Source organism: Thermobia domestica, chromosome 18 (assembly GCF_964235325.1).
Source record: "Thermobia domestica chromosome 18, izTheDome1.hap1.1, whole genome shotgun sequence".
Taxonomy (NCBI): domain Eukaryota; kingdom Metazoa; phylum Arthropoda; class Insecta; order Zygentoma; family Lepismatidae; genus Thermobia; species Thermobia domestica.
In genome coordinates, this window is record NC_137471.1 from 57,530,773 (window position 1) to 57,554,886 (window position 24,114).

At 35.3% G+C, this 24,114-nt stretch overlaps 1 protein-coding gene across 3 annotated transcripts in view; it reads left to right on the forward strand.

The window, feature by feature from the left end:
- Window positions 1-24,114, forward strand: part of Oseg2 (intraflagellar transport protein Oseg2) — a 151,355-nt gene that overhangs the window by 25,484 nt on the left and 101,757 nt on the right. For all 3 annotated transcript variants that reach the window (XM_081746560.1, XM_081746559.1, XM_081746562.1), the window contains 7 exons: window positions 2,731-2,898; window positions 8,928-9,272; window positions 11,166-11,281; window positions 13,322-13,500; window positions 15,480-15,623; window positions 17,374-17,662; window positions 20,611-20,757. In XM_081746560.1, the coding sequence (XP_081602686.1) occupies window positions 2,731-2,898; window positions 8,928-9,272; window positions 11,166-11,281; window positions 13,322-13,500; window positions 15,480-15,623; window positions 17,374-17,662; window positions 20,611-20,757 (1,388 nt within the window). The remainder of the gene's footprint in view (window positions 1-2,730; window positions 2,899-8,927; window positions 9,273-11,165; window positions 11,282-13,321; window positions 13,501-15,479; window positions 15,624-17,373; window positions 17,663-20,610; window positions 20,758-24,114) is intronic.

Here is a 24,114-nt window from a genome sequence, read left to right on the forward strand (position 1 = left end):
AAGAATGAAGGCGCCTGGTGAATGAAGGTAGCTCCAGGGCTATAGAATTGTATGGTAAGGTAATAAGTCAAGAAATTCGTGCTCGCTAAATAAATGGGAACTCTGATCTATAATAAAATTTAAAATGGTTGTAAACTATAGGACATCACCTCTCAAACTGTGGCTCGCGGACCACAAGTGATTCTCTGAGATTGAGCATTACTCCATAAGACAGAAAAAATTATAATATTCAAGTGAACTGCAATTGGGAATCTCTAACAAATATAAAATATATAAATAACAGATCATACAATTTCATAACTTAAAGATTATACAAATTCTAATAGCTTATATAGATTTTAACAAAAGAGACACTGACCAAAGCTTAAAACCCACTTTATTTTAAATTATAATTTGTAACTGTTTCGGATATCTAGCATATCTTTTTTCAGACACTATCGAAATTAATGAAAATACAGACATATATATAAATGTTGTTATAACAAAGTTTAAATTCTTTAACCGTTATATATATAGTCATTGTTATAAAAAAGTTTAAATTCTTTTAACAGACATATATATATAGTCATTGTTGTACTTTTTTATTTTTTTAATTTTTTTTTTATTTTTTATTATTTTTTTTTTTTTTTTTTATTTACTGAGGCCTTCAGCCAATCCTATAAGTCTTCGTGTTCAGTTTCCAATTAATCACGTTTCTCATTTTTGGTTCTTATAAGGGCCTTTTTTTTCTATGTTATTCAAACTTCCTTGCCATAATTCATTAATCTGTAAGCCCCCTCCAGTTCATCAGTTTATCTCTTCCTACCTTCTTTATCCAATCCGCTTCTTTCCACTTCCTTATTATCATTCTTTTCTCCATCTCCAATACTTCCGTCTTATTCCAATTAATTCCGTGATTTGTCTCCTTAACATGTTTGTATATGGCATTGATATCTTTCTTCCTCCTAACATCATCATCATGTTGTTTTATCCTTTCTTTCATTCTCTTTCCTGTCTCTCCTATATATGACATATCGCAGTCCTCACACCATACCCTGTAGATGACCCCTTCTTCCTCTTCATTAATCTTTTTAGTTCCTTTTCTATTCTTCTTCTTTATTGATCTTAATAAAGTTTCTCCACTCTTTCTATAAGTTCTGACCCCTTCTTTCTTCAATAAATTCTTCAGTTTCTCCGTTTCTTCTCCCATACTTTCTATGCCATGCCATTTTCCACTCTCATCCTCTTCATTCTTCTTTCTCCCTCTCTTCCTCTTCCTGCGTTCTTCTTCCTTCTCTAACTCTTTCTTGTTGTAACCGTTCTTCTCTAACTGTCTGTAGAATTTCTGTATGCTCTCCTTCCTTCCTTCCTCTTCGTCCTCCATCATTTCTTATCATATTTGTTATGAAATTTCTCTTTGTACTCCTATCCACGTCGCTCCTCTCATGGCAGTACACTTCCACTGAGCACTCTTTCTGGTACCACCTCGTAACCAGCCTTTCTCCTTGTTTTATTATGGCCATGTCTAAAAAGTTTATTCTTCCATTTTCTTCCAACTCCATTTCCAAGCTTATGCCTTTTTCTTTATCTTCCACACTATCTTTGAAGTTCTCTAATTGTCTCCTAATCCCTTTCCACAAGCCTAGACAGTCATCCACATACCTACAAAATATAATCAAGTTCTTACACCCTTCTTCTTTCACCTTTTTCTCCCATTTGTTCATAATTATTTCTGCCAGTACTGGGCTCAGCCTCGAACCTATACTGATTCCTTTTCTTATTTTTACCACTTTCTCACCGATTATACAATAACTGTTTTCCCATATTAACTTCAAAGTCTTAACTACTTTCCCTTTTGTCCATCCTTTTATACTTTTACTACCCATTTCTTCCTCTATGACACTTATTATTGCTTCTCTACTAAGGCTCGGGAACATAGCCTTAACATCAAGACTAAGCATCAAGAGCGATGAATTATGGCAAGGAAGTTTGAATAGCATAGAAAAAAAGCCCTTATAAGAACCAAAAATGAAGGAACGTGATTAATTGGAAAGTGAACACGAAGACTTATAGGATTGGCTGAAGGCCTCAGTAAATTAAAAAATAATAATAATAATAATAATAATAATAATAATAAAAAAAAGAAAAGAAAAAATAAAAATAAAAAAAGTACAACAATGACTATATATACAGTATATATATGTCTGTTAAAAGAATTTAAACTTTGTTATAACAACATTTATATATATGTCTGTATTTTCATTAATTTCGATAGTGTCTGAAGAAGGATATGCTAGATATCCGAAACAGTTACAAATTATAAATTTAAAATAAAGTGGGTTTTAAGCTTTGGTAGTGTCTCTTTTGTTAAAACAATCAATCCAAAGCCATGAATAGTCTTATATAGATGTGTTATTGTAAAACATTCTTGATACCATTTTAATTATTTTTTTTAAACTAATATGTATTTTTTTTAGTACCAAAATAAAAATAACGGAATTTTAGATATTATTATTTTTAGAAATGTAATTATGAGTATACTGATATAGTAGTATTTGCTCAAAATATAAAAAAGGTTATAAATTCTTCGAAAGAAGCAAGAGTAGGGTGTCGGTAGAACATTCTGACTACTAACAGTGGTCCCCGCTTGAGAAAAAGATATGGGAAATGCTATTACAGAAAACATTGATATTCAAAATTAGGATTTTTGATTCAATTCTTAGCATTTATATAAAATGTTTTCTCCTTCAGGATTCGTATCTATAGCTGGAGTCCACGAAAAGCGTCATGGGAGGAAAATCCTGCGAAAGAAATCCAATATTTATATAGCATAACAGCACTCGGATGGAAGAGAGATGGCTCTCGGGTAGTTTGCGGTACATTATGCGGAGCAGCAGAGTTGTTCGAATCCGTTTTGAAGTAAGTCCTTATTTCTTCTTTAGCTAGAACTCTATAAAGTTATTAAATAATATTGCAAATTCTGACATTGGTTAATATTTTCTGTGTACACGTAGGTTGGACGATGGAAAATTATTGCTTCTGTCTTTGGTTGACTTCAGGGTTTACTACGGTTGGTGCGCTATCAGCTTATGACCCTACCGACACCTATCTTAGGACCTGGTACCATTACTTATGCTTATTTAAAGTTCTTTACATTGAAATTCAATGGAGTGGGCATATTCCACTAATAGAGTGGTTAATTAGGATAAGATTCGTGAAAAACAAATTCTCGTACCAAAATTCACCAGTACCCACCAAACCCTCGCATTTTGTTTGCAGTTTCATCCTTGTTAGCTTGAATTACTTAACATCTCATCATGAAAGTAGTGGACAACAAGCAACGATCTATTTTTACCATTCCCATGCAACTGCGTAAGCAAAGCACACCCGAAGTCTCTATTTGTTGAAGTTGCAGGATAAACCGATGCCAAAGAAGATATCCACGTAGGTCGAAATAGCCAATTAATGGAGGAAAACAGAGGTACAAAATAAGCCACGTTAACCCCCGAAGTGCTTCATATCTCGTAATCGGAAATACTATCTCCGCCTTTGACCGCACTATTTGAATTCTTTCATGTTTGAAATTCAAGCATTGGGTGCAGATCTATCTCAAGTAGAATAGGGCTAAATCTGCCTCAAGTAGTAGCAGTAGAATAGAAGTTCTTCCCCTAGTCTTACTGGTAGGGTCGACCCACCATGAGCCCTTCCCGGCGGAAGCTCATGTGGTTCGGATTCCACGTTAATCAGTAGGTCCACGTCTCATATAGCCTCATTGCTGAAAGAGACGCTAAACTAAAATCAACTCAATCCATCATGAGCCCATTACCAAAACTCACACCAAATCTCTCCATTTCCAAAACGGTCGCTAACACCTAGATCACAAGTAGGAAAATTGGTTATGCCCATTGTGTGATTAGTCCGCGGCCTAATATCCAGTTGTATCTACTGGTGGAGGGAACTATCCTAGCGAGTAAGAGCCTCAGCATATTCAGAATTGACTCTGGAACTTTAAGGTAAGCGTACATATCCTTCTTGATGCCAGGAGGCGTCCTGAAGCCCATGGTATATATTTTCGATATTATAATTGGAAATAAAACTATCCCATTTTGTTTTTGTACTTCTAAGTTCAGTAAACACAGTATTTATCTTTATTTTTGATGCATCGAATTCAGTTAAAGCTTCCTGTAGAAGAATTTAGGAAGTCACTTTAAGAGTATCAATATAGGAATTTTCCGCTTTTACCGTCAATTTTCAAAAAAGTTTTAGATATTTGGAAAAAGCAGGGCTGGTTTTGTTTTACGTAATGTTGATGTTAGCTCAGTGTTGCTACAAGTACATCAAATGGTAGCGCTAAATCCATGTTCCAGTTATATCAAAATACATTCTCACAAATATCTTAACTTTAAGGAAGCCTAGTTATAATATGCTAATATGGTAACACATTCAAGAGGGAGGTAGTAGCCTCACCCCTAGAGATATTTAATTCGTATTGGAACTTGCAAAACCTATTGGTAGTAGCTTTAACCAGCATACAGAATCCAAGCACAGGCATCATAATACCAAGAAATAACATCTGAACCGTTTTACATTGTCAGTCAATTCTCCTTAAATAAATAGCGTGCAGCTCCACTGTCTAACGTCTGATCATACAGAATATGAGATCATTCAAATATTACGATATTTATTTAACACCATTATTACACTACAAAAAATAACATAACCAATGATTCATTAAAAAGAACATATTCTCATACAATGTTTGCCAAACAACTGCAGAGTTATTCAGTTTACTTCTGATCTTCCTTTTTCCTCCGAAAACTCAATTCAGTCAATGCTGAAATATTCCTTACAACGTCCTTCCCCTCGTTTCGTAATAGTTTAATTACCGTATTTACGCGAATCCAAGACGCCCGCAAATGTAAGACACATTAAGTAAAATTGGAAAAATAAATTCCTTGAATGTAAGACGCGTCTTTGGCGAAAATAATAATAATAATAATAATAAACTACACTGCATTGATTTTAAAGAATGAAATAAAAAATAAAGATTAATAAATATGGGGAAATAAATAATGTTATGGAAAAATCAAAGAAACATTGAACTTAATGCTGGAATTTACGGTATATTCATGTGCATTTGCTGGTAGTTTTTTCCTAATGTAATTACGGTACACACTTGCTTGCGTCAGTTTTATAGCAATCCATTATCGGTATCATATTATCATGTTATACTAGTATGTATATTATGCTGGTATGTTATTCCAGTATGCACATACATACACACACAAACAAACAAATAATTATTCACCAATTACTTAAACTTGTTTCTTTTCTTCTGTTTTGCGCTTATACACTCGCAGAAACAACACTAGTACGTTACTGTTCATCATCTGTTTCCTCATGAGCACCACTATCTTCCAATTTTTCCACTTTTGATAGCCAAATACATACAAAATACACATTCTTTACAGAATCGTGACTAATGGGATTAGCAAGTTTTGGCAAAACTCCATTCTAATCTGGGCTAAATTTGCATATCTTAAATCTAAGACATATCTTGATTTTGGAGGCCAAAAAATCGGTAAAAAAGTGTATCTTAGAATCGCGTAAATACGATATTATTCACCTTTGTTAAACTGGTATATATCGTATTTGCCAAAATATTACACAAAATATTACTGATTATAGACGCTTACCTTATTATTCATATTTTTTTGGAGTTCCTCGCTGTTTCAAAAGGAGCCCTAGTTTTCAGAACCGTTTTGTAGAAATCTTGACAGGTCCATTTTCAAGTTCATGTAAACACACGTTTTGTCTATCACATTCTGTTGATTTTCTGTTTATATCATCTGACGGTAAAACTTTACCCTAAGCACTCGCTCTATTACTCGAAACATGAAATTAATTTTAAGTTTTATCTCCACCTCTTATCAAATCATTAAATTAAAATAGTGTTGTTGCCGGGTATTAATACAAACGCAACAATGAAAATAATTCAAATCTAGTTTAAACCATTGTTACAGTAAAAATATAACCTCTATAAATAACTAAATATAACATATACTATAAGGCTTAAATAGTATAGATAATAAATTATAAATATTTAATATTTAAACCCGTAGATTTGATTTGTTGGTCCGTGTACTCGCAGAATTATTATTTTCGTACATATTTTTCATTCTAAATATTCTATATATTCTACCTAATTTGTACATATTTTTCATTACTCTCATTATTGTTGTTATTTTTTCTTTGATTATTCTTCATATATTTTCTTTATCAGTTTTATATTTTTCACTTCCTTTTCTTCTGTGTTATTTTCACGTAATTATAGTTATATAGAGTTCTCTCGTAATTTATTATATCTTCTTTCTCCAATTCTCTTATCGACTAACTCATCCTATCCTTCGTCCACTGAATGTAGAGAATGTTTAGTCGGACAACATATCAGGTTACTGTATTTGAATATAGTAACTTCTACTTTGTTACAGTTGCTTTACTGTTGCTTTGTTACAATGTTTTTTTTTTTTCTTTTTCTTTTCTTCTTATTTTCTTAATGTATGCAACTAGCTAACTCTATTGCCTTTAGAACCAGAAGGTTGATGCCGCATTTACAAACACACTGCATTGACTTGGTCAGGGATGGAAATGGAATTCCAGAACTAATGGGACGATCATTAATAGATACAGTCTGATCGAGCTACGTCACAACAACAGAAGTCCAGGGGGCGTGGATACAAGCAAACTTTCGTAGGCTACCGACTAAAACGACAGTGTTTGATACAAAACAATAACGTCAAGATCATCATCGAAGTTTCCAAATTTTTTGCTAATAATCGCTGATATTCTTCCTTCTTTTAAGTTTATTAAGAGAACGTCGTCCCCTCGCGTTCCTTATTTCCACTCCTGACATTTTTCCTTTAGTCAACTAAATCCAGTTTCTACTTTGTATTCCTATTTCTATGAGATCCATTTGAATATTGTCTTTCCATCTTCACCTAAGTCTTCCTAATGGTCTTTTCGCGAGCGAGTTTCCAGTTAAAATTTTGAAAACGTTTCTACTTTTTCCATTCCGGCTACATGACTTGCCAATCTGAGCCTCCTAGACTTTCGAAATGTAGGTACGAGGTTGAGGTATGTATTTGAGAACAAAGTCTCATCCGCAGGCAATAAGAAAACCTTTCAGTTTTACGTCTCACAGTTATGCCGGCCAGGAGATTGTGATGATGAGGTGTGAATGAAATGGTAGAATGAAGAAAGTGGGAGGAGACAGGAGAACCCCGAGGAAACCTACCACACGCTCGCAGGCAATAAGAAACAGACACTGGAGAGAGAGCATTTATTACCTGTCAACGAGCTGTACTGGTGATCACGTTCACAATGATCGACATCTGCACTGAGAGCCAACGGTGTTGTGTGGATGCTTATTGGAGTATCTGTCAACCACGGATCATAGTAAGAGTCCATTGGATTAACATCTTGGGGAGTTGGAGGGGTGGGGGGTAGGCACATGTTTGGAGTAATATGGTCATGAAAACTGTCGACCAGCTGTTCTTGTATGGTACAAGGTGTCTGGGATGGAGCGGAAACCTGCTGATTAGCTGATTATTATATGGCCTCCCACGCTCTACAGCAGTAATCTTGTGCATAACTGTGTTTAATGCCTCGAAGAAAGCAACGGCGTTGACTCTGATACTTTTACGAAAGAAATGTAGTCATCACGTCCCCTTCGTTGTTCACGATCCCCAGAATCATCACTGATGCTGAAATTTGGTGTGCATTGCGATCGGAACCTTCTTTCTGCTTTTACAGTTACTGACCATTTTTAATGTTCACTTTCTGGTTCAAGACAAAGCTTTTTTTTTTTTTAAATTGGAGAAAAACCAAAGCATTTTGAGCTTCTCTTGATGTTTCAGCTTGTTGATTCTATCAATTGGTTCGCCATGGTTCTCTCGGACAGAACTGTTCTCTCAGCATCATGTCCGCACGAGACTTTAACGAAGGGTCTCATGAATCTCACGTCGGATGGTGACCTTGTCAGCCCACAACACTCTTGTGTGTGTGCGCATAGACTTCTCAGGATCTTCATCGATGGCAGCTTAGACAGAACGGACAAATTCCAGTGTCCTGATAATGTGCGAGCAGCAACATCATTTCCTGTGAGAAACATTGACCACATCACCCTTAACAGCTCTCAGTTCTTTCGAAACTTGGAAGACGAATGACCGGGTGACATTCAAGAATGCAGTCATGTCTGAATCGGAGTGGCATGCAGATAAGGAAATGGTAACAGCTTGTCTTTTCATTTCCTGGGTTAGTAGGTTCTTCTATGTTTACCTCGAAATGAAGGGATTTGTAACTATGACGCACAGAATACTGTGTCACCTATAATGTGTTCTATGTGTTCTCAAATACCTGCCGCACCCTGTATGTATATGTAAATGATATATAGGTCATCACCCAGTACAAAAATGATGGCTAGTACTTTATAAATAAAGTCACTTAAAAGAAATCTTAAATTCGAAATAATAATATAAAATAAGCATTCTTCTCATCTATACAATTCTTTTATTGGTTGTAAACCTATAATTATAAATTAATTTCTTGAAGTGGAATGGTGTTTGTTAAGATTATTTTCAACAATAGAAACAACCATGTTAAAAAAAATAATAATAATAATATTAAATGTGTACTGTGCAATTTATCAACTTACTTATCCTGTACAAGAAATCAGGTTTAGTGTGCATCCGTTTCGTAACCTATTTTTAATTCCGTGATTATTTAGTTAATTATTTGAGTATAAACGGTAGAAAGTTAAATTATGATTCCATTTTTCGTCTGCTGAAAAAAATGGTAGGTGCTTATAGGTTCTTTCAAAGAAGACTGAACAATGTAACTAAATTTCTCTGTATTTTCCATAAAATAATTATTTTGTAAATTTATTTCAGGCGAACTGTGTACAAAAACAAATTTGAATTGACTTACGTTGGACCGAGCCAGGTTCTTGTCAAACCACTTGCTGTTGGCTCTAGAGGAGTAATTTTAAAGTCTCAATTCGGATATGAAATCGAAGACGTGCGAATCATGGGACAAGAGAACTATTTGGTAGCTCGCACAACGGAGACACTTCTGTTGGGGGATTTACAGAGAAAAATGTTGAGTGAAGTCCCTTGGAATAATACAGGTCACAACGAGAAGTTTTATTTTGATAACCCAACAGTGTGCATGATTTTTAATGCTGGAGAGCTTACTCTTGTGGAGTATGGAAATAACTATATATTAGGATCAGCAAGGTAAGATATATAGTTATTTGGAATGGTTCTTACATTTACTTAAGATGGTCCTTATTTTTGACTTTCGAGTTTTTTGTGTCTCGCCCTCTAAAATGGTTCGATATCAGACCAAAGTAACCCATGAAAAAAATTAGCTCAATTATATTAAATGATGCCACAAGAGACCTCAGTTTTTCAGTACACTTAGAGTATACATATGAAACAAAAATACGTTATAAGTTTAGAACGAGTAGAGGGAATAACACCATATTTTTTTCCCTCAAATTTATTTATTTATTTTTATTTATTTATTTATTTATTTATTTATTTATTTATTTATTTATTTATTTATTTATTCACTTTCCTTTGGCCCCAACGAGCTAATGCTCACATTAAGGGGCAGTACAATCCACTATGTACATACTTCAATAATAATATAACATGACAATATATGTTTGTCATAGACTAAAATGAGACAAATAAAAGAAAGAAAAAAATAAAGAAACAATTTTCGATATTTTCGATAGGGGTAATGGAAGTAGAGCTGCATCTATTACTGTGTAGTACCATCGTTGTGGCCATGTTGAAGTTCTCCATGTTAGATTCAGATCCAAAATTTTTAATAGGAAAGGGCCATGCGGCATATCGTATTGAGGTAACTTTTTACCATAAATACACACCCGACGTTATTTCCAATTTATCTATAATCATTTAATAGTTATTACCTTCATAATATATGTTTGTTAATTTACAGTTGTCGTTCCAAACTTACAAGGCACCTTTGCTTCAAAAATGCCTCATGATGTATATTGTAAATGCATTGAAAACATGAGGTCGCTTGCGGCACCATGTAATATCGTTCTATTGAGCAATTTTTAGCTGATGAGCCTGACATTCAGAATGAGTGAGTGTGAGGCCGGATATCAAAGGGACTAAAATCATGAGTTCTGCTAAGAATGAATATTTTTTGTAAGAGTTTCCCGACTTACACCGTACTTTTTTTTTCATTTTATGTTTTGTTTTAGAAATTATAAAATGGAAAACTTCATTTTATAAATTTTTCATCGTCGTCTTCTAATTGTACACACCCTAGTTATTTATATTATATATTATGTATTTTTTCATTTATTTTTTAATCTTTTACATTAAACTGTTTTTTTTTCTCTTCTTTTAACAACATGTAGGTCTGTTGGGAAAAGTTCTTCTGAAGATTTAATTTCTTTTGCGTCGAACTGACTACTTCATTAAAGTCTTTTGTAGATAACATTTTTACATTTATATTCTTGTGTAAAATCATTATCTATAATAAATTTAGGAAACCATGTTAAGAGTTATTCATTTTATTTATTTATTTATTTATTTATCTTTTAACTTAAACACCTCGTTTTAGATTTACTAGTTCTCACGTATGAAGGATTGATAGCGCTAATGAGACTTGCTTACTTTCATTAAGACAGTGAAATCAAAGGCAAAATTTAGCTTGTGTAAAACGAATACCTTTCACTTGAAATTTTCATATTTTAATATGTCAATATTATATATATATATATATATAGATAGATAGATAGATAGATAGATAGATATAGATATAGATAGATAAATGATAAATATGTCAGAATATAATAGCAAGGAAGTATTATCTCAGTTTTAGTTGCAGGTAAAGGCTGGTGATAGTCAACTTTGTTTCATAAACTTCCATACATATAACTGTTATTGTTGTTGTTGTTATTATTATTATTATTATTATTATTATTATTATTATTATTATTATTATTATTATTATTATTATTATTATTTAAAGGAAGTCAGAAACAACAAATAGTAACATTACTTGACGTACAGGCTTTTTCTAGGCGTTGAATTTTTTTTTCCCCTAGATTACCTTTCTGAATATTTTATATATTTATTTTACAGAACAGAATTCATGAATCCTCATCAAATAAGTGTTCGAATTAATGAACGAAAACAGCAAGGTGTCGAAGATAATAAGAAATTGGCCTACTTACTGGATTTGAAGACAATTTGTATTGGTATGCACCTTTAATTTTTTGTCGTAAATTATTTCCATTCTTCTGAGAAAGAGGTTGAGCCCCTAAATTGCCTAATGTAATTCATACACTATCTTCTAATTTGCATAGCCATGGATTCAATTCTAGTTATTATTATTATTATTATTATTATTATTATTATTATTAATTATTATTAACATAGTGAAATATTTAGGGAATGCTTTGATATGTTCGCCACACAATGCAAAATTAAAAAATTAAATTTTATAGCTGTTCATTCTAAGGGCTTTTGCGCCATAGGATGTTTGATTTCATTAGTTTGTAGTGTAGTAGATATTGTGACAAATTAACGATATAATTGTGTGAAATTACTATGAAGGAAATACTTATTTTCTGTATAAACTTTGTAAGTTTCCTTTATTTTTTATAATGCCAGAATCAGTAGCGACTCCTGAATTGTACAAGAAAGAAGTCACATCTGTGCAAACTAAAAATTTTTTAGATGTAAAATTAGCATGACGCGGCTAAGTATTGACTGAAATTGTAATACCTCGTCACTATTTAAACTATTGAACAAAGAGCGAATATCAAGTTCTGTGCGCTTTTAGGGGAACTCCAACGGAAATGTTTGAGATATTGAAATGTTTCTATGTGGACAATTATTTTTCTCGTTGGCGTGTGTTTTTGAGTGGCGTAAGAATTTCAGTACTGGCAGGAAATTTATGGAAAATGACGAGCTCAGGTTCAAGCAGGTCTGTAAGGATAACTAGATGATTGACAAAGTTCGGGATATCATTTTGAATGACCAAGACGCAAATTTCAAGGTAACCTAAGCCCTCATAGGGGTAAATAAGGAGGCTGCTCGCCAAATAATAACTGAAGATTTTTAAAAAATGCAGGTTTCATTCTTATTCCTTAACGAAGGAGCAGAAAGTGGAGTGATTGTTCGTGAATGTTTGGCCCCAGAAAGTGCTTCTCTTTTACTGCACCCTGCATATTTGTCAGACCTGTCCCACTGCTATTTCTTTCATTTTCCCAAATTCACCACTGAAGGGTTACTTTTTGACGATGTTTCTACCATCCAGAAAACAGTGATGAGGGTTATGAACACCATTACAGTCCAGGATTTCCAGCAGTGATTCCATGACTTACTGGATCTGCAAAGCTGTGTGTGAACAAAGGAGATCCATACATAGAATAAATCGAGATAAGTTATTCCATTTGTTATACATTTATTTTGTTTACAGATTCAATCTCGTTTCATAGTTGCAGCACTGTGTATTTTGTTTCCTTCAACCATAATGGATACCATATGTTTAATGTTTAATATTGTGAAGTTTTCCCTGTGTAGGAGTATGTAGAGCTTGATAAAGTAAATTATGGTTTGAAATTGTCTTCCACTACCGGCCGGTTTTTATTATAAAAGATCCTCTATAAACAGTATTTTACAAAAATATTACAATGATGTACCTTCTCTAATATAAGGTAGAAGAAGTTGACCCAAGGCCCAAACAGCCTAGGGCAGGATCCCCACAGAGCTCCGAGCAAGATAGGTGGAGTGGATTAAAAATCTCCAATGCTCTGAAACAAGTAAAGAGGGGGGTTAAAAGTCACAGAACTCGGAGCAAGCTAAGTAACTGAGGTTGAAAATCTCGACAGAACTCCGAGCAAGCTAAGCGAAAAAAAAAAGAAAAGCCTAGAATTTTAAAGCGAACTAAAGGCTGTGGATTGGATATCTCCTAAAGTTCCGAGCAAGCTAAAGGAGAGACGAACCAGTCGAAATTAATTGCTATTCATAAAATCTTTTCGGTTATGTAGGCGCTGCAGATAAAGCAATAGCGCTGCTGTTCCCTCGTCATCATGTAACTCGCTGCTGTCTCCTTTGTCTGCAGCTGTAGTACTCCATAGTAAGGTACACGTGGTTGTTGTTCATAAATAGAAACATATCAGGTGTTTGTAAATACAAGTACGTGGTACATTACAATATGTTAATAATATATTTAATGTTTAATGACAGTAAGTAATTATTAATAATTTTGATCGTATTTGTTTTTCTTTTAGTGGACCTAGTGTATGGATTAACATTGGGTCAAGTGAGTCATGAATCAAAAATTGATTGGCTGGAATTGAATGAAACAGGAACAAAGTTGTTGTTCCGGGATAAGAAAATGCGGCTTACGCTTGTTGATGTAAAAACTCTCCACAGAACGTCAATTCTCAACTATTGCACATTTGTACAGGTTAGTTTGTTTTCTTTTCAAACTTACGAATAAAGAATGGGTTTAAATGACAAATAACAATTAGTAAGAACACTGTAATGACCTGTTATGCCCAAGAGGCTAACAAGCGACTTTCTTTACTTGTAATCGTGTACTTGATTCGTGATGGAAGCGCTTGCTCGGATACAAGTCCGAGTAATGTTTCAGATCCCACTTTGGCCTTAACCTTTGATCGATCAAGCACTAAGTAGGAATGCTCGGTTGTGATTTATCACACGTTTGTTTGGTTCAAGATTAAAACAATGCATTGAAAATAGTTGACACTGGAAAACGATATGGAATGGAAATCAACATCCAAAAATTAAAAGTCATGAGAATATCCCGTGGAAATGCGCCCTTGTCAGAGTAGAACAAAGAGAACTCGAAGAGCTCGATAATTTCAAGTATGTAGGAAGTGTTTTGACGAGAGATGCTTCTCCACCAGAAGGTCAGGTCAACAAGCAGGTCAGAAGCATTAAACAAGAAAAGATCACTCTTAACGAGCAGGTTTTATATTGGACTAAGGAAAAAGTTGGTCAAGTCCTATGTATGGAGCATTGGACTGTATAGTTCAGAAACTTGTACATTACAGAAGTTAGAGAAGATGTATTTAGAGAGCTTCGAAATGTGGTGTTGGAAGAAGAGGGAGAAGATAAAATGGACAGAGAGTAACAAACGAAGATGTTTTAAAACGGATAAGAGAGAAGAGGACGCTTGTACCAGCATCCTTCGTAGGAAGACCAATTGGATTGGACATATCTTGCGGGTAAATAGTATTCTTCATCTCGACATAGAAGGAAAGATGGAAGGAAAGCGGGGAGTAGGAAGAAGAAGAAGAACACAACTGATCAATGATTTGAAAAATAAAAGAAAATAGGAGCCGCGGTGGCTCAGTGGTAGAGCCTTCAACTCTAGTGCATGGGGTCCTTGGTTCGATCCCAGCTCACGCTAAGTAAAGTTTGTGCTGGACAAACACCGTGTACGTGGGTTTTCTCAAGGTTCTCCCGTTTCCTCCCACTTTCTTCATTTCATCATTTTATTTATTTCTCATCATCACTGTCTCCTTTAGCCTAGCCGGCATAACTGTGGGACGTGAAACTTAAAGATTTAATTTCTTTTCATAGAAGAAAATATTGGAAGTTAAAAGAGGAAGCTGAAGATCGAGAAACATGAAGAAACATTTCCAAACCGAAACCTTAAATAAATAAATAATCACAAAAACATTAGTACGTTTGGAAATGTTTCAAGGGTAGTAAGACAAGGGGAAGATAGACCTGCCAAAAGGTAGAATTCTTAATAGTAATAATAATTTTGTCTTATTTCTTAGTACCACATCCAAATGTTATAATTAACTAGCATGAATTACCTGCTTCGCTGGGTTAAATTAAGAAAAAAAAAAAAAAAAAAAAAACAGTAATATGCTCCGTTAGTCAGTCACTTTTTACTCTTACTAAAGCGCTCTCTGATGTCGGTAATTCTTGATCATTTTTATATTTCTTTCTCCTCCCTCCTCCTCCCTCATGTTGCGTGGCTGAATTTGGATTTAAATGGCATCGGAAGTGTCATTGTTCATCACAGCGTCTTCGAAAACTATGGTTCCGTCATTGATATTAGTCATTTTCGATCATTTTTAATATCTCCCCCTTCCCCTCCCCCAAGTTGCGGGTTCTAAATTTGGATTTAAACCTTACGTGATTCAATGAACATAATATATTTCATCTTTCTTGCTTGTAATTTGGGGATTCCAGTTCAGTTTGGGTACATTTTTGTACCCTTAACGTCATTGTGTCCAGATACTATGCCAGTTTCTTCCATTGCGTTTACTGTTTAAGAAAATAGGCATAGGGAAACAAATAAGTTGTGTTTTTACTCATTTTTGACAGCAGAAAGTATAATTGTAAGTTCAGGCTATAGTGCAAAGTATATTCCAAATAAAATTAATTCAACATTGTTTATTTCAGTGGATACCAGGTAGCGATGTTGTGGTTGCACAATCAAGGAATACGTTGTGTGTTTGGTACAATATTGATACTCCCGAGAGGGTGACCATGAACCCGATAAAAGGAGATGTCGTTGATGTGGTTAAGGAAGATGGAAGAACCGAGGTATGTCTGTACCAGTGTATTTATTGTGTTTGTATTTTATATTAAGAATAATGTAAGGAGATAGCTCTTCAGTAGTAGCTCCCGAGTACCAAGTGCATGGTTCTGACTTAGATTGTCGGCTGGGGCAATGTTCACTAGACATACAAGTGAAAAATAGTAATCCGTGTATCGCCGTGTGCAAAATAGACAACATAAAAGAGGAACACTGTGTTTATTAATATATGTGACGTGTTTGTTTTCCACCGTGTTTAATATATTAATATGTTTTTTCAAGTGACGTGTTTGTTCAGTGTTTGTATAAAAGTTTTGCAGCAGTTGTCGCAGTATACTGGCCGAATATGTGCGTAAACATCTGGTTTTATAAACTTCACTTTTTATTTTATTTGTGCGTGTAATAAGAAGGGTTTTAATTCTTCTCTCTGACAACTTCAGACACCTCTGTATAATCTAGTTAAAATATACTAAATGGTGGTTTTAGAAGTTATTTGCTTATTTTGTTCTGTGGGCAAATTTTCTGCGTGTACAGTGCATGTATTTTACACAAATGTGAAGGTTGATCAAACTGAAACGCGTTTATTGACTTTAACTACAATATGGTGTGATGAAAGGAATGTAGATGTAATGATATATCATGGTATATGTCCATGTTCAAGTACAGTAGAAAAATGGTTCCATGTTTTTTGTCGTTGTGGGATGACTGTTGAAAGAAATCGTATTCACAAATCGTCTAAACAAAATCAACGTTCTGCCATATAGTTCCTCACTGCCGAAGGATGTCAACCAACTGAGGTCGTTTCGTCGGATGCAGGACATTTATGGCAAACATGCGTATCAAAAACAACAATGGTCAATTGGTCAAGCATGTTTCGTGAAAGACGTGCAGGAACAAGTGATTATTCCCGTCCTGATCAAGCTCATGTTGGTACCACTAAAGACAATTGTGCAGAGGTGTCTGAAATTATTCGTGCGAATTGACGCCTGACATTCAATCCATAGCGGACAGTTCAACATGGGTTACGGTATTGCCAGATGACGAGGTGCAGACTGCCGTCCATCAATGGACGGCATTCCTAGATTGGTCACACGATGGATCAAATATTTGAAAAATATGGTTGACTTCTTTTGAAGTATAAATATTGTGATACACTGATCATGGATACTATGCGGCCGCGGTGGCTCAGTGGTAGAGCGTTCACCTCTGGTGCTAGGGGTCCCGGGTTCGATCCCAGCCCCCACCAAGTGAACTTTGTGGTGGACAAACACCGTGTGCGTGGGTTTTCTCGGGGTTCTCCCGTTTCCTCCCACTTTCTTCATTCCACCATTTCATTCATTACTCATCATCACCGTCTCCTTTAGCCTAACTGGCATAACCGTGGGACGTAAAACTCAAAGATTTCATTTCATTTTTTTGATCATGGATACTGTTTTCAAACCAGTTTCAGTTGATCACACCGTATAAACTGGTATTATTACAGTTGGAGAACAAACAAGAAAGTAAACTCCAGCCATGCTGTGATGTCATGGACAGTACTAATTCTGACACCATTTTCTGACTAATTATCGACGAAAACCATTTCAAAAAACGGGTATTGGTAACAAGAACAAGAATCTTATTTTATTTTGCAGAGAAATTTTAATATTATATGTTTTATTTCCATAGATATTTTATTAACTTGCATAATTTTTTATTTGTCCAAGTTTTCCGTTTTTTTTTAATATATAATAGTGATTGTTCTTTTTTTTCTTTAAGGTGGTAGTTCAGGAAGGCCATCATCAAATTGGCATAGAACTTGATGATGGCTTAATACAATTTGGCACTGCAATTGACGATGGAGATTTTGTTCGAGCAATTACGTATTTGGAAAGTATTGGTGACACTCCAGAAGCAGAAGCTATGTGGCGCACTTTGGCTAATCTTTCCCTGGAACAAAAGCACCTTAGAGTTGCAGAAAGATGTTTTGGAGCGCTTGGAGACATAGCAAAAACCCACTACTTGAAAGAAACAATAGAAATAGCTGAAGAATACGCAGCGAATTATGGTAATTTGGTTTTAATTTCTATAAAAAGAAGTCGGACAGATCATTTTCTGCTAACATTATTTTAATGTTGATAGAAACAAATGAACCACAAACACAGTTTCTTTTGTTAAAGTACTTAATTTAAAGTTATAACAGTTCTTCGTTGTTTGCGATTGAATGATATTAGTGCGAAATAAAGTTTATAAAATAATAATAATAATAATTTTATAATAGAGAAACACTAATTCCTAGTAGTATACAGTCATAATAGGTGTCACTACTCCACTACCTGCCTGCCTGACGCCAATAAATGCCACTTGCGTACAGGCAATTGCAGATTTAAAACTATTACAACTATTTTGTTGCAACTTAGAAACGGAATTGTTTCAATTTAATTATTTCAAAATAGGACAAGGGCGTAACCATGTTTAGGTTCGAGCACTAATATTTGTGTTTCTACTTGTATATTGTGATAATGTAATTGCAACTTGAACTGTCTTGTTTCGATTTAATTATTTGAAAATATATGATGATTATACTAAACATGAACGTGCTTTGCTGTTTATTATCAGGACAAATAAACAATTAGAGCTTTCAGTTAAGCACGATTTTAATTATAATGAAATGAAATGAAAATGTCTTTATTGAAGCGGGCGAGGTTCAGCCATGGCTGCTCTACCACCTAACCCTCGTCAAAAGAATACAATATTAAACATTACACATCAAAAGGAACAGAAAAAAAAAAAATACAAGTAAAAGAATAAATCAGAAAATAAACAAGTGACATATGCAATAAAAAGTATCGATATTGTTGGATTTAGCTTTGTTACTTAAAACTGTACATGTCGTAAGTGCCAGAGGCCAGCCGCTGGGATTTCATCAAATGTGATTTTAATGAATTTCGAAATGAATTAAATGACTTTATTTCCGTGAGAGCTTTTGGTATCGCATTCCGTACTCTCGGACCTGCTCTAGAAGATGATCCTTGCACTATCTTCAGTTTAAGTCTTTGTACATTGAATTTCTTACTGTTACGCGTAACGTGAGAGTGAATTTGTGACCGCTTTGTGAATTTACAATATAAATATTGTGGGGATTGAGTTTTAAGGATTTTATATATATCAGACAACTATAGCGTAGGTATCTTCTTCTCGGCATTGTTAAAATATCGTTTCTATTTAGCACTGGTAGGATATGTTCCGATTTCTTTAAGTTAAAGGCAAACCTAATGCACGAGTTCTGTATTTTCTGTATAGTTTTAGAATTGTAAACGGAGAGAGATGGTCCATATACAGCGTCACAGTAGTCTAATAACGGTAAAACAAGAACTTGTATGAGATATAATTTCATAGGCTGAGATAGAAAGTCTTTGACTTTGTAAAGTGGACGTAATAAAGTAATAGCTTTATTACACTTGAGTAGATATATGATCATTATAGTTTAGTTCCTTATCCAATATGAGTCATAAGCTTTTCACATGGGTAGAGTAAGAAATATAAGTGTCCATAATTTTTGTTTTTAGATCCGCTGCCTTGATTTTACTCAACTGTTGTGAGGCTCCTATAATCGTAAATGTACACTTACTGGGGTTGATGACAAGACCGTTATCGGTACACCATTCAGATATAGAGGTCAAATCTCTATTAACAAGTTCTACAGTTTGTTCAATATTTTGTAGTGATGACATGATGCAAAGTTGTGTCATCGGCGTAGCAATGCACAGTAGAGTATTTAATAGAATCTATGAGGTCAGCAATGTAAATAGAAAATAAAAGGGGACCCAAGATTGATCCTTGAGGTACTCCTTTGTTTATAACGAGTGACGAAGATAAGGGATTTTGAGCTGTCCTAAGATATACTTGTTGCTTCCTGCCTAGTAAGTAGCTTTCAATCCAGTTTATAACGGTATCAGAGAATTTATAATACCTTAGTTTAGCCAACAACAGGTTATGACTAACTAGATCGAAGGCCTTGGTTAGGTCTAAGAGGACTATGATTGCAACTTGAGAGTTATCAACTGCGTTTAATATCCCATCTGTTACCTCGAGCATCGCACTGACAGTACTATGATGCTTACGAAAACCGGATTGAATAATAGGGATAATATTATTATGATTTACATAGTCGTATAATTGCTGGTTTACTAATTTCTCTACAACCTTTGACATTATTGGTAAGATACTAATTGGACGTAGCTCGTTTAAGGAAGTTACGCGGGGTTTCTTTGGTAGCGGCACCACTTTTGCTGTTTTCCAGGCAGTAGGAAAGCAGCCGTTAACTAGTGAATAATTAATTATTTTTGTTAGAGGTGATATTATGAATGGCAACGCTAATTTGATCATGTTAGTGCTTATTGCATCAAGGCCAGCTGAGTTAGATTTTATGCTCTGTACCGCCTTTCTCACATCGGATTCATTTACTGGGTTGAATATAGTGTACATAGGACCGAAGGATTGTGTGAAACAACAACAACAACAACAACAACAACAACAACTACTACTACTACTACTACTACTACTACTACTACTACTACTACTACTACTACTACTACTACTACTACTACTACTACTAGTAGTAGTAGTAGTAGTAGTTTATTATTATTATTATTATTATTATTATTATTATTATTATTATTATTATTATTATTATTATTATTAATAATAATAATAATAATAATAATAATAATAATAATAATAATAATAATAATAATCGTAGTCATAATTATCAACCTTAACTGATGTGGAGAGTTCGGAGAAGAAGCTCGTGGATTATTTCCTTTTGAATAGACTTCAGTGCAGATTTATTTAATATCATTTTCCAGACACTACGTGACTTACTACAATCTACAACAAGTGAAGAGATATAATCAAACAAATGAAGTTATTATTTCACCCGTACCTTATCCTCTTCGTATTATCGATGGAATTTAATTTGTATGTACATTATATCTTTTATTTACTTTTCTTTAGGTGGTAATGGAATGGACTGTCCAGATGTGTATGCAAGATTGGCTATACTGAACAAACAATTGAAAACAGCCGAGGCAATTTACTTAGAACAAAATCAATTGGACAAGGCACTGCAAATGTATCAGAAGCTACATAAATGGGATGAAGGTAACTCTTGTGTTTCATTATTCATAGAAAAAATTACGGAATACCTTACATAAACAATTAATTGGTTTCAAGATACCTCTACACAAATCAAACCAGATTATTTGAGGTCTAGTTACAGTAGGTTCAAGTTGAATTTATGTCACACGTTTATATATATATATATATATATACAAGATAGAATCAAAAAGTAAGGTAACTGTTTTTTTTTTTTTTCAGAAATCTTTATGTCTTGGTTGCCTATACTGTTACAGGATATACATGACACTCCAAACTAACATTCCACATAGTCGCCATATTTGTCTAAACACTTGTTCCAGCAGGTGACCAATGCAATGCCACTATGTGGAAGAAATCTGTGTCAAGGCTGTTCAACCAGGTTTTAACTGCATCCTGTGCCTCTTGCACTGTGTTGAAGCGTTGTCCTTGAAGATGCTTCTTCATTGGTCCGAAGAGATGGAAATCGCTGAGTGCAAGGTCCGGGCTGTATGCAGGGTGTTCCAAACCTTCCAAGTTGAAATGCATGACATGGTCACGGGTGAGATGGGCTGTGTGCGGTCGAGCATTGTCGTGTAACGACAAGACACCCTCCATTAGTGCCCCAGGTCTTTTTCGACGTATGGCCTCTTTCAGTGTCCAACGTCTGGTAGTAGGTCCGAGCAGTGATCGTGGTACTCGGTGCAAGGAATTCTAGGTGAATCACACCAAGGTGGTGCCAAAAGTCAGTGGCCATTGTTTTCCTTGCACATGTTACTGTTTTAGACACTTTGGGTGGGGGCGATGAAGGATGTTTCCACATCATGAAGGAACGTTTCTATTCAGGTGTCTACAATGGCACAGGTGTCTCATCACCCGTAATGATGCGATACAAAACTGAAGACCCTTCTTGTTGATAACGGGTCAGGTGGTTCAGACTAGTGCTGTCGAAATCGGTTTTTGAAAAAACCGAAAACCGGTTTTTGAAAAAAGTGAAATTTCATAAAACCGAAATGTCGGTTTTGAAAACCGCTTTTGCGGTTTCGGTTTTGAAAACCGCTTTTGCGGTTTCGGTTTCGAAAACCGCTTTTGCGGATTCGGTTTTGAAAACCGCATTTGCGGTTTCGGTTTTCAAAACCGCATTTGCGGTTTCGGTTTCGAAAACCGCTTTTGCGGTTTCGGTTTTGAAAACCACTTTTGCGGTTTCGGTTTTGAAAACCGCGTTTGCGGTTTCGGTTTTGAAAATCGCTTTTGCGGTTTCGGTTTTGAAAACCGCAAATGTCAAAAATTCTACAGCACTAATATCAAGTAACGACGAGAAAACAGCAAAGAATCTTTCCCCACACCGGCTCTCAGTTGCCAGATGGAGGGAAATTTACCTCGGCGGCTTAGGGAAAAATGATCAAAATTTGCAGAAGGAAAAGAAGGTATTTTTTCTTAAAATGTCCTAAAGTGTAGGGAAATTCTATACTTTTACAATTGGCAGAAAAAAAAAAAGTTGCAATTTCTCAAAGAGGCACGGCTATCGTTATTGGGAAGTAAAAAGATACAGAATAAAATATGATCGGTGTTTCCGTCTAGTATAAACTATTGCAGGTGTCTGGGACTTGCGATAAGAAGCCAGTCGACACATGCAAAACCACAACATTCACATTTATCGGTTGAGCAACAAATCAACAATAAAATTGTGTATTGCGATAGAGATTTTCTTTCTTTCTTTTCTCTTTCTTTATATTAAGAAAGGGAGGTGGTGCCTTTTTGTTAACAAAAGAAAGAGTGGCAGTACTATTTTTAAAAATATGGGGAAAGAGTAATAATAATATAAAAGATGTCAGTCTAAGTGGATGATATTTCAAATTGAATTTCATGAGTTGCATGTTTAGTGATCTTAAATAGGGATATACCTTATTTCTATTGAGTGTTGGCTTATTACCCTATTTTAGCGGGTACCACCCGATTTTCAGGTTATATATTCGTCCCCCGCTTAAACATATCTTAATCACGAAAAACCACCCGCTTTTTGGGATTGGAGAAAAATCTAAGAGGACTTAGTTGATAAAGTGTTGGTATGGTATATTCAACGTAAACCGCTACACCTTTGACAATCTCAATCGCGATTGAGTTAAATTTGGACTCGCGCTCAGGCTCAAGCTCTGGGCTATCTGAGCAGTGCGCGTGTGCAGAATCATTTGCTAATAAGAGATCTGCTCTAATGCACAATGGTTTTCTTTGTATAGTTCATGTGTTTTCTATGTAATGTATTGGAGGTTCTATACGAATGAGTATTCGTTTGTAGATGTTGTAACAAACATACTTGAATTATTCATACCTTCACAAGCTACAAGAATGCCGAACGACAATTTCAAGTGTAACTTTAAAGACTCTTATAGAAGCGAATTTACGTTTCTTAGCCAGGGCAGAACTCAGTTTGAAGCAAAATGTACACTCTGGAAAACTGTTTCGTTTGAAAAGTAGGATGCAGGGAAGCAAATTGGACCTTCCCTGATTTTTATATATTTTGTAAACTAGATCACGAGGAACACGAATCTGAAAGCGTTTTGACATTCCGACCTCCGGAACTCGAGATATTAAAACTTAAAGTTTAATATAGACGTTATATGAAAAAAACACAATATTCTCTATACGAAACATATTATGTCCTGAGAGATATATAAAGGTAACCAAGAAAGTTCTGTCGCTTTTTGTGGAATTCTGTGTAAAATTGACCCTCATACCGTGAGTTTAATGCGTATGGAGATAAGGCGAAGGTCAGTTGTTGGTGTGGGTATATCCGACATTCTACCTGGTTGTGGAAGTTCAGTTACAACGTAAACGTATGTAAGGACGGAGTGAATATGGAACCTCCACAGAGCGTCATAGGGGCGTGTATGCTATACGAGTTCCAACTTGGATCAAACGCCACTGTAGCGGGGCGGAAGATACCTCAGGGCTTTGGTGAGGGTGTCGTGATTACGCAGACAGTGCAAGGGTGGTTTAGCAAGTTTAAGAACGGTGACGAAACACTCACGAAAGACGCACCACACGTGCCGGAAGACCAACACATGTACAAAATGAGGATCTTCAGGTAGCAATTGAGCCGAACAGACATGTGAGGAACTGGTGCTAACATTCAATGTTAGTCGAGAAACCATTCGCCAGCACCTCCATCAATTTGGGAGCTCCTCCGTGGCTAAGCGGTTAGCGTACGCGCCTTTGGCGTGGGAGTCCCGGGTTCGATTCCCGGCGGGAGCTCATGTGGTTCGGATTCCACGTTAATCAGTAGGTCCACGTCTCATATAGCCTCGCTGCTGAACGGGACGTTAAACTCAAAATCAACTCAACTCCATCAATTTGGGAAGCAGTACAAGTTGGGTCTATGTGTCC